The sequence below is a fragment of the Zonotrichia leucophrys genome, chromosome 1, assembly GCF_028769735.1.
Source record: "Zonotrichia leucophrys gambelii isolate GWCS_2022_RI chromosome 1, RI_Zleu_2.0, whole genome shotgun sequence".
Lineage (NCBI taxonomy): Eukaryota > Metazoa > Chordata > Aves > Passeriformes > Passerellidae > Zonotrichia > Zonotrichia leucophrys.
In genome coordinates, this window is record NC_088169.1 from 83,438,299 (window position 1) to 83,454,757 (window position 16,459).

Genomic DNA, 16,459 nt, shown 5'->3' on the forward strand with positions numbered 1-16,459 from the left:
GTAAACGCCTACTCATAACAATCACATAAGATTGTCATGCTAGCTGAAGTGGGCTGAAATTATTCCATCGGAAGAAAAATACTGCAGCTCCTGATTTGGTAAAAAGCCAGTGAGTTGCTGCAATACATAGTCATAGTGTGGAGAGAAGAGAAAAAAAAATGACTTATCTAAGAAGCCAGGATCCTCAGCCTTTATCAATATGCATTCCAGTAAGGATTCCCTTCCCAGCGCCTCCCCGTGAAAAAGAATCAAATCAGTCGCAACTCCAGAGAAGCGATGACCTTTGCTTTCCCCAAATAGACGAATCTCAGCAGGAAACAAACTGTACTCAGAGCTGAAAATCACAGATGCTGGGAGTTTGTAATAAGAGAAATACAAGCAACATTTATCCAATCCTGGCTTGCCACATGGGAGCTTTCTCCAGGCACAAATTTACAAATAGACAGGTTGAAGGATTGCAGGAGACACTGAATAAAGATATGAAGTTACACGGAAAATGCACCAGCATGAAGCTAAAAAGTCAAGCCTCTTTCAACTCTGCTTTGGAGGCAATGTAACTGTCTCCAGCTAGTACTGCTATCCTGCAACCTGCAAACATCTTGCTGTAAACCAGAAAAGCAATAATTAAAGAAGTAGTTTGGGAGCATAATACTCGTTTGGATTCTGTTACAGCTGTCACTGCTCCTTCAGTTAAAGCAACACCAGCTGAAAATGCATAATAAAGCACTTGGATGAACAAATCACTAGCTGTGCTTTTTAAGAGGATTATTTATATCAAAAGTTGGATTAATGTATCCTCCAGGTTTAGGTTTGGTCCTGGCAGACACAAATACAAAATGAAAAGGCCGTGATATGGAAAGTAAAGTGATGTCCTTAATGATTTCACAGATGATAGCAGAGTAAACCAAGCAGTTGTTCCACAGTGCCCTGACCCTGCTTTTCTGTGACTCACTAAGCTCTGCCCATCAAATTAGAAACTCTTTCTAAAGAAATGAGAGCAGCTTGTCTCCCTGGCAATTGCAAGTGAGTTCTTAAGTCACAACTGAAACAGTTTTCTGTAACAAACCCGAAGTAGAAATTTGTTATACAACAGAACAGAGAAAATGGCAAATGGAGGTCCCGGTGTGAAGCCAGATCAAGCAGTACAAGAGGATGAATAGCACAGGATTTTTTTTATAAAGCTGCCTGAGATGGCAGACCCTAACTTAGGCAACCTGTTCTAGTAAGATTTTATTTAGTGTTTAAATAAGTATAGATACATGCATCTGCGTGTATGCATATACCTGTACTTTAAGTAGAATTTCATCAGGATAATTTACCCTTGCTTTGCAAAGTTCAAAGCCACAAAACAACCAATTTCTTCATCTTTGTTCCTACTGTTGCACCATACAATAACTTTATTTTATCCAATTTTGGTGTGCAGTTAAATTCCAGCTTGGAATAATGTTTTCTGATAATTGTGTCTCACTCTCTATTTTTGAATTTAGCACTCACAAGAGCCCAAGCTCAGTAAAATTACAGCAGTTTCTAGATGGAAGTGGCAGATAGAGCTGTTCCACGGTCAGAGTTACAACCCAGCTCCATTTCTGAAGATCTCTTTTTTGCAAATAACAAGCTCTTACAAACCATTGTCCTCAATTCACTCAGCTGACACTTCTCTCCCGACCAGCCTGGGCGCGAGCCCGTGTGCCATGGGAGCTCACTGCATGGATGCCCTTCAGTCAGCTGTTCCATAACCTGAGTTTGTGTGACCCAGGAGCCCAAAGTGACATTGCAGCAGCACTTCTCTCAACAGTGACTGAGCCTGTTTAGAAAAGTACTGTGGTGACAAACAGCAGCTGTAACACTGCTCAATCTTTGATCTGTTTATTCCTAGCTTGCCTATCTTGTTATTAAGCTATATATTATACAGATTTTTCTTTCAAGCACTGTCTCTCGCATAACCAGCACTGGTGTAAATATAGAAAAGCGTAGTTTCCATGACAATACATTCCATAGCTACAGCCAGCAGCCACTATCATTAAAACATGAATCACAGTGCTACCTTAAGGTGTGAGCACACTACATCATCACTGGCCTTAAAGCATTAATTTGGGATGGGGGTGGCATGGCAATATTTTTAGGAGACACTACTATAAAATGCCTGGAATCTGTGCTATTAAACTATTTTGGCCCTTCTAATAGCCACCCATGTTAGTGACTTCAGTGATCAGTAGCTCCCAATCTGTACCAATCATTAGCATTTCGAAGAGAAGGATGCATCACATCTGTACTTTTCAATGTTTTAAACACGATGTCCTGATTGAAAACCAAACTCAAGCACACAAATGTGATTTCTGATTAATATGCATACGGCCTAATTAAAATCACCTTCATTTAGTTCCAAATTCTGATCTCAAAGGGAAAGACAATCAGCCAGTTAACCTCTTGCACCATTCGGATCTTACTGCATTCAGCTGGCTCATGTTTACAAAAGGGAGGACATATCTGTTCACTAAAATTCCCATTTCTTCCCCAGCCCCTGCCACTACTACAGATTTTCAACCAGAACAGGTTTCACCTGTGCTTTCATTTCAGTGTTAAGATGCACCAAACAGCAAGCACCCAAGTATTTTGCAAGGCACGAAATTCATTCCTTCACACTTGAGCTAATCGTTGCTTTCAAGTGAAAAACAGTTACCTGACACACAGTCATTTGGGAAAATCTCAGAAAAGGAAGATTTATTCCAGCGACAGATTTGAATAATAACTCATGTTGCAATTGGCCAAGTCATTTATTTCCATTAAGTGAAAATCACATACAAAAAAATGTCATAAGAAAACATTTGCTCAGAGATCTTTATCTTTTCTTTTTTTAAAACAGCACTTATCATATATTGCCACTTGCCAGGAAAGGCATTTAAATCACAGTCATACTGCAGGAGCAAGGATTCTTGGAAAATCTATGTCCACATTTTTGTGCTAAGGAATATGCAGAAGAACACAAATTGTGGGTGCTACTCTATGAAGAGTCCACGGATCAGTTCTTTTGAGCCCTCCAGCCTTCTTTGGGCTTGAGTGCATTGATCCAGCCACTTGCTCACAGCCAGTCTGATAAGACCTCTCTTGCTCTACCAGCCCCTCTGGAAGCTGCCAACATTTCAGCTCTAGGTTTTCCAAAGACATCTGTCTGCCTTTCATAGTGCACCATTTTGTGGAAATGGATGAATTAAATTGCAACTTAGTTGCATTTCAGGAAGTATTATGCTCATGTTTGCATGGTATTTCCTTGCTTAATGTGTATATATCTCCTCCTGTACTGAAGTAGTTTCAAATAGTAATGCTTAGCTTTGAACCCGATGTATCATGTGAGAAACAAGACCAATATAAGCAAAAAAAAAAGACATGGAGAGTCACAAAGAATTTTGTCAAAATTTGTCAAATTTTGTCGAACATTTGACTATCTTATGATGCTTAATTTTAGGATTTCTTAATTCTCTGCTGCTTCTGTTGAGAAGATGGCTTAAGTTTTGGTTACTGTATCAATACACATTTATGTATTTCCCCTTGCCTGATTTCACTACTCAACTTTTTGTTCCTTTGCTACACCTTTTAAAATTCCATTAACCCTTGCAACATCCATTAGGTATGAGAAAATCATGATCTATAAACCCTTGGCCAAGGTACATGATTATTAACTTGCTTCTAATCTTATGTTAGAATTCAAAACCATCTTCACTGTTCTCTGAAGTCCCTGAATACTAATCAAGACTCTTAAAAACAAAACCTGTCTCTGACAGTGATTAAAGAGAAGTTGTCTTTTCAAAGAATCAGATAAAAGAAAAAGCAAAAAGGCTTGTTGCACCACAGGCAGCACATACAAAGGGAACCAGAGAAAGTAAATATAAAACAAACTTGAAAGATCCCCCATCAAAATAGAAATGATTGCACATAACTGTCTCACATGTTCCTTAAGAACAAAACAGTCTCACACCTCAGTCTAAACCAAAGTCTTTACAGCTGTACTATCTTTGGAGAGGCTCCACTTTGGGTGTTTCAAGCACCTCAGCTACATAATATAATATATTGTGATGTATCAATATATTGTACATTTTCTGTGAGCTGGCCATTTTGAGGTATACAATGGGACATCCATTTCACTTTGCTGATTTTTGTCTATCGGTGAGTATCAGAAGCCTGGGCTTAGTTTGCCTGAAAACCCATCTCCCTCTGGAACAGTAATCATAGAATGGTTTGGGTTGGAAGCAACTTTTAAAGGCCATGTAGTTCAACTCTCCTTCAACCAGCAGGGATGTTTTCAACTACGTCAAGTTGCTCAAAGCAATGTCCAACCTGGCCCAGGATGTTTCCACGGACAGGACATCTACCACCTCTCTGGGCAATCAGGGCCTGTGTTTCACCACCCCCACTGGAAAACAAAAATTCCTTATATCTAGTCTACATATAGTCTCCTTTGGTTGCAAACCATTACCCCTTGTTCTATCACAACAGAACCTGACAAGATTTCTGTTCTCGTATTTCATACAGGGCTCAAAGTACTGAAAAGCAGCAGCACAGAGCCTTCTCTTCTCCAGACTGAGCAATCCAAACTCTCAGCCTTTCCTCATAGGAGAGACATCCCAACCCTCTGATCACTTTTGCACTTGCTCCAATGGGTCCACGCCTTTCCTTCACTGGGAATCCCAGAGCTGGATGCAGCATTCCAGGAGGAGTCTCACCACAGTGGAGTAGCTGGGGAGATCACCTACCTCAGCCTGCTGGTCACACTTCCCTCACTCCAGCCCAGGATATGGTCCCACCTTCTGGGCTGTGAGCTCACATCGTTGAAGTCCACCCAGGAAAGACCCCACAGTCACTAGATACCAGCTCAAGAGCTGCTAATTTGTCATCTTCATACATCTCATGCAAAACTGTGTTTGAACTGGTTCCAAGGGGTAATATGAGATTTAACTTTCATGTGCACTTTTAGAAACAGGGAAAAGGCAACATTTTTTTGTGTGTGTCCAAAGGCTCAAGGAGCAGACAAAGTCTGGGCTGGTCCTACCATGAGGAGAAGATGAATAGGGCCACTGGGGCGGAGATGGAACAGAGAGCTCCAGGGACAGCTGCGTAGAAACAGATTTGCCCCTCCTGTGAGATGTCATTGGGACCCACCTATTCCACTGTCATGAGCAGCATCTGCTCCATCTCACACAGTGGCTTGTGACAACTGATCTCATTTTCACAAATCACTGTATGGAGACAAGGATGAGCTACCAGTTGGTTCCTGCCAACAGCAGACCCTGCTGGTTCCTTTCACCTAGAGATGACAGGGACATGGGGATAGAAAGTTCTCCTCAAGCACCTTGAAATCTGAGCATAGAGGCAGAGGATAGACTGGATGCTCCGGAAAAAACCTATGCATCAAGAATTCACATGTGGTAGGCAGCCTGGAAAACATGACTCAATGTCCCCACCTGAAGATGGAATTAATGCCATCCAATTAAATGCCCATATCTCTAAGTATGCCATCCTATAACACTGATTTTTAGGTTAATGGGAATGCTCTTACAGAAAGTACTTGCGTTCATAAGTGTTTACACATTATAAAGAGCCACATTCCCTGCATAGTTCTACATTTGTAACTAGTGAAAAATTGTCTGAATTATTTATGAAAATAATTTTGATCTGTTAAATCATTTACAAAGTCACCAACTGCATATAATTTTTTTAACGAACTTCTCCAGCCAGGTATAAATTTAAAACAAAAATATGAGAGAGGGGAGAAAAATACTCTAATTAAATATCAGCTTGAAAGAGAAAAGCAAGCATATTGCTGACAGTCCTCAACAGATATAAAACAGCTCCACTTATCTGAAGATTCCTATTTATATCTTGTATTAGCATTTTTAAGGTTTTCTGTGACAAATTAAAGAGAAATAAAGGCCTGATCCTGCTGGCACAGAGTGGAAACATGTACACAGAATATTTAGAAAATACATGCCTTACTTTATTGTCACTATGTAGGCCACTATGTAGGCCTACTGATTCCTTCAGGTTTTTATAGTGTAATACACATGCACCTAAAAGAGCTTGAAATGATGAGTTTAGTAACCACATGCTAGAACTCACCAAGGACTAAGAGCTGCACTATTTACCCAGGCTGCTGGGACAAAAGAGGGGGTAGTCTACAGGGAATTTTGTGTTGATACCCTGTTGCTCTCACTAAACTGGCCAGCTCTGCTTGTCAGTGCATACTGAAGTTATTGCACCGCACACATCTTTGCCTTATGCATTGAGTGGAGGCGTCAGCTTGGCCACAGACCTCTCCTTGTGGTCACAAGCTCTGCACGCACGTCCTGAGTGCAAGCAGGACTCCCTCAGTAAGAGCAGTAGGAATTGGTAGGAATTTTCCATTTGTTTTCCTGCCTCCCCCTGAATCCATTCTACTTCCATTGATGAGAAGTTTTTTCTGGCCGTCCAATTCTATCTTTTTTGTTTATTCTGAATCTTGGCCCTGATATCTTGACCAGCTTTCTCAAAATGTTGCAATGGAAGAAACAAGGAACAACTAACTTCTATTCGTCCTTTCCATGTCACTCATGACTTTATAAACGAGTTGTACATCCTCTCTAGCTGGTCTCTTTTCTGTTATGAAGAGTTGTAGCTTAATAGATCTCAGCCATTCTTATAAAACAGCTTCCATATATTTGAACATGATCACTGATTATCTCAACTTGTTCTACTTAATTCTTTCAAACTTCACCATAGCTCATACACTGTAAAACCCCTAATGCCCTTGGTGTTTTCCTCTAAAATCTCCCTGTCCCTCTCAAAGTGAGCATCCCAAAGGTGACACTGCCCTGCAGAAAAATTCCTCCTATCTCTTGCTTACAGTATTTCTCTAAATAGGGTCCAAGTTTTTTACATTAGCTTTGCAACAGCCTTTCATTTTTCCCTGAGACTCACTCCGGGATTCATTTCTACACCATTGCACCTTTCCCTGCTTTCTGGTTAATCAATACACATTTGGTATTCATGCAATTGGATATCCCTTACTACATGTAACACTTCATATTTGTACTTCATGTTATTGCTTTCAGGCCATTTATTTATGTTGAGCTTTACATATGACATTCCTCTGATAATTTCTTCTGTTCTGAAGGGTATGGACTTCAATAAAAAAGCACTTGGAAGCAATTCTTCCTGGGATTTAGACCAGCTGAGGCACAGAATGTTGCATCACCAAAAAGTTTCAAAGGGGAAATCCACTTTCAAGAAATGTATCACTGGTTTCTGGGGAGATACATGCACAACTTAAATCTCATTGCCTTTGGATCACAAAGAATTAAAATGCTGGCGATCATTAACGGCCCACATAGATGGGAAGTTGATAGGGACTATACCCAGCTGATGGCAAGTAAAAAACAATTTCTAAGAGTTATGTGTGAAATCCTTTCATGATCTAAATAAAAAAATCACACACAAAAAAAAAAAAAAACAAAAAAAAACAAACAAAAAACCCCACAAAATTGAAACCAAATTAATAACCCCCAAAACCCCCACAAGTAAAAACCCATTACTATTACCTTGACCATTTCCTGGAAGTATTTTGTAAGGCCCTGGATTAATTTTCAAATGTGGTTCCCATAACTGGCTTTTGGAGGAAAACCAGTGCCTGTATGATCATCTCTTGTACTGAGACTTTCAGACTGCTGCTGGCAGCCTCAGAGAGGAACCACCAGAACCCAGCCTCTATTTCTTGTGTCATATGGTGCAACTATTTAGAGAGAAATAATAAGCATAAAGGAAAAGTGCTTGATGAAAGCAGAAGTAAAAATAAAACCGATGATACATCAGAATTCATGAGAAGGTCAGGCTATTTGACACTTTGGAGAAGTGAATTTTCCACATTAGTAGCGTTTTGAAAGAAAATCTGTGATCCTGATTGAAAAATAACATTCAACTGAGCTATAATTGCAGGCATAAATAAATAAATACAAAATAAGTGGACCAGGCCTAAATCTAAGTCCTATCACTTAAAGTCTTACACTATTGCTTCTTATTATAGTGTGAAAGATTTGCTCTGGCTAAGGGTGAAGGCACACTGGCTGGGAGAATCAGATACACAATTTCATGCTAGAGTTGAACCCAGGCTGCCACCACATGTGCTAGAAACAGGAGAACACCTTTGGGTTCCTCTGAGAAATTTTACTCAGAAATTCCCCCTGGCATAGAGAGGAGGAGGTTCTGATTACTAGATGTTTGAACTTTGACAATGTTTTTGGTTCTTTACAATTTTTCTACATATAAATGTACCCAACTTACCGGTTACCATTAAAAGTGAGCATTTTCTCAGCAGTCAGGAAGATTGTCAGTGATTTCCTTCAGATTCTTGTAACAGGAAACTCTGTTCTCATTTCTGGCAAATGCCCCTATCCTCACAGCTTTTGGCATTTAATGGTTTTTCAGCTATGAAATTCTGATTCCATAAAAAAAAAAACAAAACAACCCAAACCCAAGAAAAACTCACAAATAAGAAATACAGTTGTGGTTACAGCTAAACTCTATACCAAGTTTTCCACCAAAATTATGGCAAAAACATCTATATGACATCATCTACTTTGGCTCTCTGTTAACCTCACCATGCTAAGGACAGACCATGGATCTTGGACACAGTGGACACAGGATCCTCTTAGGTGTATTTAGGGGAACAGAGGCTGCAGATCCCTCTACTAAATATATCCACCCCACATTTGGGAAAAAAACCACTGTCAACAAGGAAAAATCATCAATGCCCACCATTGCCTTTTTGTAGGGAGAGCTGCCCTTGACTCCAACCCAAACAGAGGAGCCACCTGGCTGAAGAAAAAGATTTCTGACAGACTTTTTCTTCTCTCAACAGTTCCTGTGTGTCTTTCTTGGTAACCTGACCAGTTCTTCACAGTAGAAAAAGAAAAGGTTACCCAGGGAAGGCTGTAAGGGTGTTGCTTTTGTATATGTGGCACAGACAGCAGCTTGTCTCTACCTCCATGAGCTGATGCCCATTCCCATGGCCTTATATATGAGCTGTAAAGCCACATGGCTCACAAAAAATCCTTGGGAGGAGAAGCAAGTTTAATTCTGGGTTGCCTGGGAATCCTATCAATTCTCTCATTCATAGGAACTTCTGGACCAGGCACTCTCAGTCACAGAGCTCCCTTGGTGCTCATAGTTCTGGCTTGACCCTCTTTGCTGGGGCATGTCCAGGGAGAAGCACAGGGCTAGTGACAATCCTTCCCAGTCAGCACAGACCACTGTCCCTTTAGAGCACCTTTCTCTTTTGAGAATGCCTTTTAAAGCCAGGGCAGAGACTTTTCACCCTGACACCACTGCCCAAACACTCTCTATCCCTGGGGCTAGAGAGTACAAACAGGGTCTGACACTGCTGGCCAAAGGGAACAGTTCTGTAAATGGAAGACATTAGGGAAAAGCACACCACCAACTCTGTGTTGGTTGGGAATGTCTCCTACCTCCAATGTCTATCACCCTGGGGAAGGGGAAAGGAAAGACCTTCCTAAAATGATGTTCTATAAAGGGAATGTGTCCTCCAAAGAGTCCATGGGAATAATAAGGCAAAATAAAGGCAAACTTAAGAGAGTTATAGGAGGGCCCAGTGCACAGTCCTCTACAGATGACATTTTTAATGCCTCAAAGATGAGGAGCTTAGTGCAAAATCAATGCGGTCCTGAGGGAAAGGAGCCAACAGAGCTTAAACTGCTCCCAGTGACTGCAGGCCTACGAGAGCCTGCAGAACCCTCCTGAGCCAGCCCCCAGCTCTGTGTGGTGACTGAAGACCATCTCCTCAGCAGAGGCTGAAGGGGCTGCTGCCAGAATGGCCCCAAGACCATGGTGCCACCGGCACATTCAGAAATGCCAACATGGAAGCGATGCTAACAGAAAGGAACAGGAACAAGCTCAGCTTTGGCTGTGGAACAGGAACCTCCCTGTCCTCCTCATAATTAAATTCACACCAGTCACCCAGGAAAGGAGCACAAAAGAGCCCAGGACCAGAGCTGTTTGACTCTTGCCTGGCTGAGAGCTGTTGTGAGTCAGCCAGACAGACGGACAGAGAGAACCATAATTCTCATGATGGCAGCATCCTTGGTGCTGCCCCATCCAGGTGTGGGAATGAGCAGCTTTGGGGCAGTGGTAGCTTACCTGGGGAGAGCTGCCCTCCTGCTTCTGCTCAGTCTGCAATGCAGCTGACTTGTCTGGAGCAAGCTTCCAGGAAAAACAAAAAAAGCAGGCTGGGCAAAGTCTGCTCACAGGCTCTGCTGCAGCAGGAGCATCCATCTTAGATCCAGTGGAGGAGGAGAGCTTGGACAAGCTCCCTTTTTAAAGCAACAGTGCTCCCATTGAGCCTGGCAAGGAAGGGGAGTGCTATGCCCCCAGCAGAGGCTGTGCTGGATCTCTGCAGAGCACTTTATAGGCATTAGCTAATTGAGCTTTGCAAGCACCCTTCCAGCAAATAAACATCACCTGTCAAGATTTACAGGTACAGAAAATAACCTGAGCTAATGTCACCTGCTGTAGAAGTAGCCCATGATTTTAGGGTGCCTGGACCAAAAACCTCTTGGCCTGATTTTTTTGGTGCATCTATAGGTTCCTCTGACTCTGACAGCACAGAACATCTGTATTCTGCTTATAAATAAGAATGAACATCTGCTTTTCAAAGCCAACCTCAGGGGTATTTCAAGTTGGAAATGCTATAAAACAGGCATAACAAATCACCAATCTTCACGATAATGGTGGCTTTTATGACTAAAGATATCTCAGAAGAAAAGTCTAGAGTCAGGTTTAATCAGATTTTGACTGTCTGCTTCTTTTCATGCATCTAGACAGGCTATGGCTTCCCCTTGGATTCCTGTGGTCCTGCTGGCAGAGAATCAGGGTCTGAAAAGGAAAATAAAACTCTCCTTGTCCTGGACCACTTAGTCTGCATGACCTGAAGGACAAGATGGGACACCTTGTCTGGATCCATCACCACCCTACAAAAACTGCCATTAGGAAAACAGAACAGTTGTCCTGAATTTTTCCTTCTGTGGCCACTGGCCACTCCATAAAATGGAGACAACAGGTAGGAAGTAGGGACTCATGGGACATGCCACATGGCTGGGAGCTGGTATTCACAGAGTGGTACAAGAGGTTTGTTCGATTTGCTCTTTATTCTCTTCAGACCATATTTTTGTTCTATGGTGGACCCTTAATAAACATCACACTTTTAGCTCTTAGAGTGCTTGACCAAAGAGCTATAAAAGATACCTCAGAGGCTGCCCCCTGCCAGGTTGTTGATGCTGCAGCACTACTCAACCCAGGCCCAGATTTTTAGTTAGATAGATGCATTCTGGTACCTCGTGGGATTTTCCCTTGTAGGCTGAACAAGTTTGAAATTAAAATTAAAAAACAGGGCAAGTAAGAACACCCACTAGGGCCTACTTGTGATTGTAGTACATAAATAGATTTAAAAATCTCAGGTTTCTCTCATGCAGGGCTCCAAACTGGAGAATTCTCTTCCCTTACAGCAATCAGACAACAGCTGAAACTCCTGTTGTCCTTCAAATTGTGCTTCAAGGTACATCCATGTATTCAGGCAGCCTGTTTTTTCCTCCAAACCTTCCAGATGTGTGAGAGCTACAAGCTGAGTATTCCCCAAAGGGACAGGCCTAAAGGAATTCAAAGTCCTTCGTTAGGCACTCTGTCAGTGCTGTAAGCATCGCTATTTAATTGATGTACTGTTTTTATTATACGTACCCTAAGGGAGTGTGCTGACCAAAGTGTCTTGTAAATTGAATAAATAAACAAATACAGAAGCAAGCATCGCTGCCTTGACCAGCTCATGGTGTGACAGGAAAGTCTGTGTGGTTTAATGTGGTTTTACACAACAACCCAGCTGTCTGGAATGGCTTGTTTGATCCTCACTAACCCTGGCAGGCTCTTCCAGCTCCTTCCTCTACCTCAGCAAAGACAGAGGATGCCTCTCTTACTTTTCAGATTTCTAAGGTCACTTTACTGATTAAATATGTCATTTTAAAATGCTTCCTGTAATGTGAAAACTGCCAATTTCCTTCCTTCATCTGGAAAATGGGTGAATAATTTCATCATTTGCTGCTAAAAGGAATGAAGTAGTATCCTTCTTCTATTCTTTCCCTTTCCCCTGTTGTTGACCTGCCTCACTTCACAGCTCTGCAAAGTCACGATCTCTTTCCATTCTTACTTGAGTATTGTTTGGACCAAAGTACTTCTCAAATATATCTTTTAACAAAACCTTAGAAAATATAGCTGTACCAGTCAGAGTCAGGATTACAGTGCAAATAAAAAAAGAGATGCCAGCTGGGGAGATAAACTAGCTTAAGAGAAAGGCCAGCAAACAATATAGACATGGAACCATTACCCAGTAAGGCCTGGCCACCCAAAGCCTTGCACTGCTGCTTGAGCAGGTTTTACAGCCTGTGCTCATCGCTGGGCTGCCTCGCAAAAAGCACTATCAGTGCCCCAGCTGGCTTGTACACACCTACAAGAACTGAAGCCACATGCAGTCAGGTCTTCATGCTCATGAATATTATGCATGTGAGAGATTTTACAGCTGTGAGTCATCATCTTTGCCTACATTCATGCGCTTCTTTCCACTCTGGAAGGAAAGTGCTTTCATTCACGAAAAGAAAAAATATAGGTTTCAAGACAGATCATGATGCAATCATACTCTTTTACAGTGTTCAGCTTCTCGTTATGAAATATGATTCCCCTGAGGCATGACTATAGAGTGTGGAAAAGTGAGTTAAAATGGAATACAGGTTGTGCCAGCCACGCCTCTAGGACTGCCCAAATCACTTCCTCTGACTGTAGACTTCCCTCATGGAGCTGCTTAAAATTTTCAGGACAGTTATCTTAGATTGTCTTCACATTAAAATGCACTAAGTGTTGTTAGGATGATCTTTAATATAGAGTTTAAAGAGACTGAAGAAATGAAGATGAACTGAGACTGAACATAGCCCACGTGTGTCCCAGAGCTCCATGCTCTTTCCCCCTCAACCATGTTGCAAAATTATTTTGGGGCAGGGTAGGTGCCATAGTCGGGATTTTATGTGAGCCAAGCAAAAAGAAAACAATGTGCCCTATTTCTCCCAAATATGTGAGGCCTCTGTTCTCCTTGGGGCAGATACTGGCCAAATCAAATTGAGATAAAATCAAAATCAGGAAAAATGTCAGAGAAGGGTTATTTCTGAGGGGTCATTTGCAGAATCCTTCAGTTTGGATATACTCCTGAAATTGTTTCAAAATAGGAAAATCAGGCAGGACGTCTGCTTTTTTGACATGAGAAACTGGAAATGTTTGACCTTAACATATGATTAGCTGTTAAATGACTTTCAAGGAGACTTTCCTGGGATAATCTACTTAGCCTTTAGCACTCATTTATCGCTTCATAGTGGAGATTAGGGTTGATTCTCAAGAACAGCATTACTTAGAGTATCAACTACATTTTTTCTCAGTTAAGTAAATTATTCCATTATGGGAATAATGAGAAAATTTTATGTCCTCTTTTCCTGTATTTAATGTATTGTTATGGAATAGGTGACCATGAAAGTCATGTAAGGAATGATGGAAATTAAGCACTCCACAACTGAGAAAAAAAAAATCATCAAAAGAACTGATGGATTTGTGGTCACCCAGAAGGTTCTTTAGATATTTCTGAATTATAGATCTGATGGTTGTCACTTTTTGCTACCAGGTATTGGCCTAGACAATGGTTCTAGGTAGAAATTAAAGAATCCTGATAAATTCTTAAGTAATTAAATCAAGGCAAGACTCAGTGTCTGGGCAATCAAAAAAGATTGTGGTTAAGTTTATGATTTCTAGACACGCTCTAGATCCTTACAAAAATTTTATGTCCAACTGCATCTAACTCAGGCCAAGAAATTCAGCATACTTCATAAGGAAACCTCTTCAGGGCTCTTCCCCTGCAACTCACACAGGCCACATCCAAAGCACTTGATCTTGGGTTTCTGTGGGGATTGAAAGACATGGACCATGCTATACTAGCAAAGCCAGTTTATTACACAACTCGCTCATATTATTTATAGTTCTCTAAGTTCAATGCTGAATTTTCCACTGGGACCCCTTTGCCCCTGTGTTCCCATAGCAATGCAATCTTTTTGGTTATCAGGTCCTTGTTACATTCTTTTGTGTTAGCAATGTCCTTGTTACATTCTTTCTCGTCAGAGCAGTTAGACGGACCAGACATGATGTCTTCCCTTCTGTTCTTGCCTTGAGTTTATCTCTCCCACAGCTTCCACTGTCCCAGGGCCAAGAGGTCAGCAGCATTATCCAGCTCAGCTTCTGTAGCTGTCGGATCTTCCACAGGTTTCCATGACACTAGAAATCCATGCTTCTTCTGTGGGTGTATGGGGATCCTAAACATCCTGGGATTGTGCTGGACAACTCTGTAGTTTCCAGACTGTGCACTTTCTTCTCTAGCAATTTTTGTGTCATGGCATGTGCCCCAAAATGTTTGTTTGGCTCCAAAAGTCAGTCAAAGAGTGAATTTACATTATGCAACATGTACAGAGGACGAGGCCCTTTGAATTAGCTGGGAAGCTAAAGATATACATGGAGACACACTGGATTTTTATGACAATGGGTCCCCATACATAAGAAGGAATTGTAATCAAATCCTAGGAGGCAGCTGAGAGGTGGCAATCAGAATCTCCAGGACTACAGAATGGTGTTTATCACTAATCCTTTGCTCAGAATGGCATAGGACTAAGGGTAATGGTTTTAAACTGAAGGAGCCATAGTTTAAGTTAGATGTAAGGAAGAAGATTTTTACAAAGGAGAGTGGCACAGTTTGTTCAGAGAGATGGTGGATGCCCCATCCCTGGAAACATTCAAGATCAAGATGGAGAGGGCTCTGAACAAGTGGGTGTGGTTGGAGATGTCCCTGAACATTGTAGAAGGGTTGGAGTAGATGTCATTTAAAGGTTTCTTCCAATCTATTCTATTCTATTCTATTCTATTCTATTCTATTCTATTCTATTCTAATTCTATGATTCTGTGTTTCTCTGACATTACTCTTGTCTTGTTCTGGGACATTCAAACACCAAGAGCCCTCTTCAGCAAAGGTAGTTTGCCAGAGTACCCTGTTGTGACTGCCTTCAGCCTGAGAACACTCAAGGGTCAGGTTGATTGACAAATTACCTTAATTTAGCAATTGATTTTGCCTCAAATAAATTGCTCCCATATGTTTACTGTTAATCTATGGAAATTCCTCTTTTACTGGAAATGAAATTAAATTCCCTCACATTTTTCACAGGAAAAAAGCACAGACACAGTCAATCACATGCTCAACGGACATGTGATGTCACTTGACCATGAGTTCAAATAGGTAGAGGAATGTGCAGGACTGTGGTCTTCAGCTTTTGTTATTATTACCTCTGTTCCAGTATTATCATTTTAAAGATCTTTTTCCTCTCATAAATACCTCCCTCAGTTTATTTCTGCCATTTCCTAACATATGAACTTTCCTATATTTCTCAAAGGTTAATATCCATGTACATGCAGCCAATGTTAGAATCTCAATCACAATTTTCTGTCTTTTATTTAGTGATTGCTGCAAATTAAATTTGTGCTATACTGTGTGAGATGAAAATGCCACCCCCAAAAGCTTAGTAATCAAAGTCAGTCCACTGAAAATTGTTCTGGAGAGGTGAAAAATATATATTTATCTATATATTAATTAAAATATAGGTAACTCATCTTCAGGTATTATTAAAAATTACAGTGTTTAAAGAAAGCAATTCATTCAGCTGTGAATATAAATTCTTGTTTTACTCTGGATGATTAACAGAAATAGTGAGTTGCTGGAATTCTATTATTTTAATTGGAAACCACTTTTCTGAATAAGATAAACTGCCAGCCACAACCAATAATTATACCTTTATTCCTAAGGATGTGCAATAGTGGTGTCTGTTTTAGACTATTGCATTTTCAGCCATAGGAAGGAGCTAAAGTTACATAAATTTCCTGGAACAGTACTTAGACAGCTGTTTACCTGAAATTGTGCTTGTTTCTGGCATCAGTCTGATATACAACTTATTTTATAGTTGTGGCAGAGAAGTAATAAAGAAATTGCTGAACTATTAGTACACAATTTATGCTTGCCGATGTACCTCACAAAAAGATGCTTTTGTATTTTTGATGAATATTGCTAGTGATAACACCAATATATGGCTTCAGTTTTACTTCCTTTGCTGGATCTTTATGTGCAACAACAGATTTAAACAATTTAGCACATGAGAATAAATATTAAAAGAAGAAGCATTTATGCAGCTCCTCAGAGTTTAACAATGCTTGCACAGTCAAATTGTCCATCTATGTACCAGGGACAAACACAGCTGCACTTGGTTTTAATGGGAAATATTTGTGTTAATATTCCACATATCTA

At 40.8% G+C, this 16,459-nt stretch overlaps 1 protein-coding gene across 19 annotated transcripts in view; it reads right to left on the minus strand.

Annotated features, from left to right (window-relative positions):
• The window catches only part of DLG2 (discs large MAGUK scaffold protein 2), a 990,031-nt gene that overhangs the window by 620,590 nt on the left and 352,982 nt on the right, over window positions 1-16,459 (minus strand). For 2 of the 19 annotated variants that reach the window (XM_064719632.1, XM_064719584.1), the window contains exon 1: window positions 10,180-10,329. The exons of the other annotated variants lie outside the window; for them this stretch is intronic. In XM_064719632.1, the coding sequence (XP_064575702.1) occupies window positions 10,180-10,314 (135 nt within the window). In that variant the 5' untranslated portion in view covers window positions 10,315-10,329. Of the gene's footprint in view, window positions 1-10,179; window positions 10,330-16,459 lie in introns of those variants that run through there. 19 annotated transcript variants of the gene reach the window in all.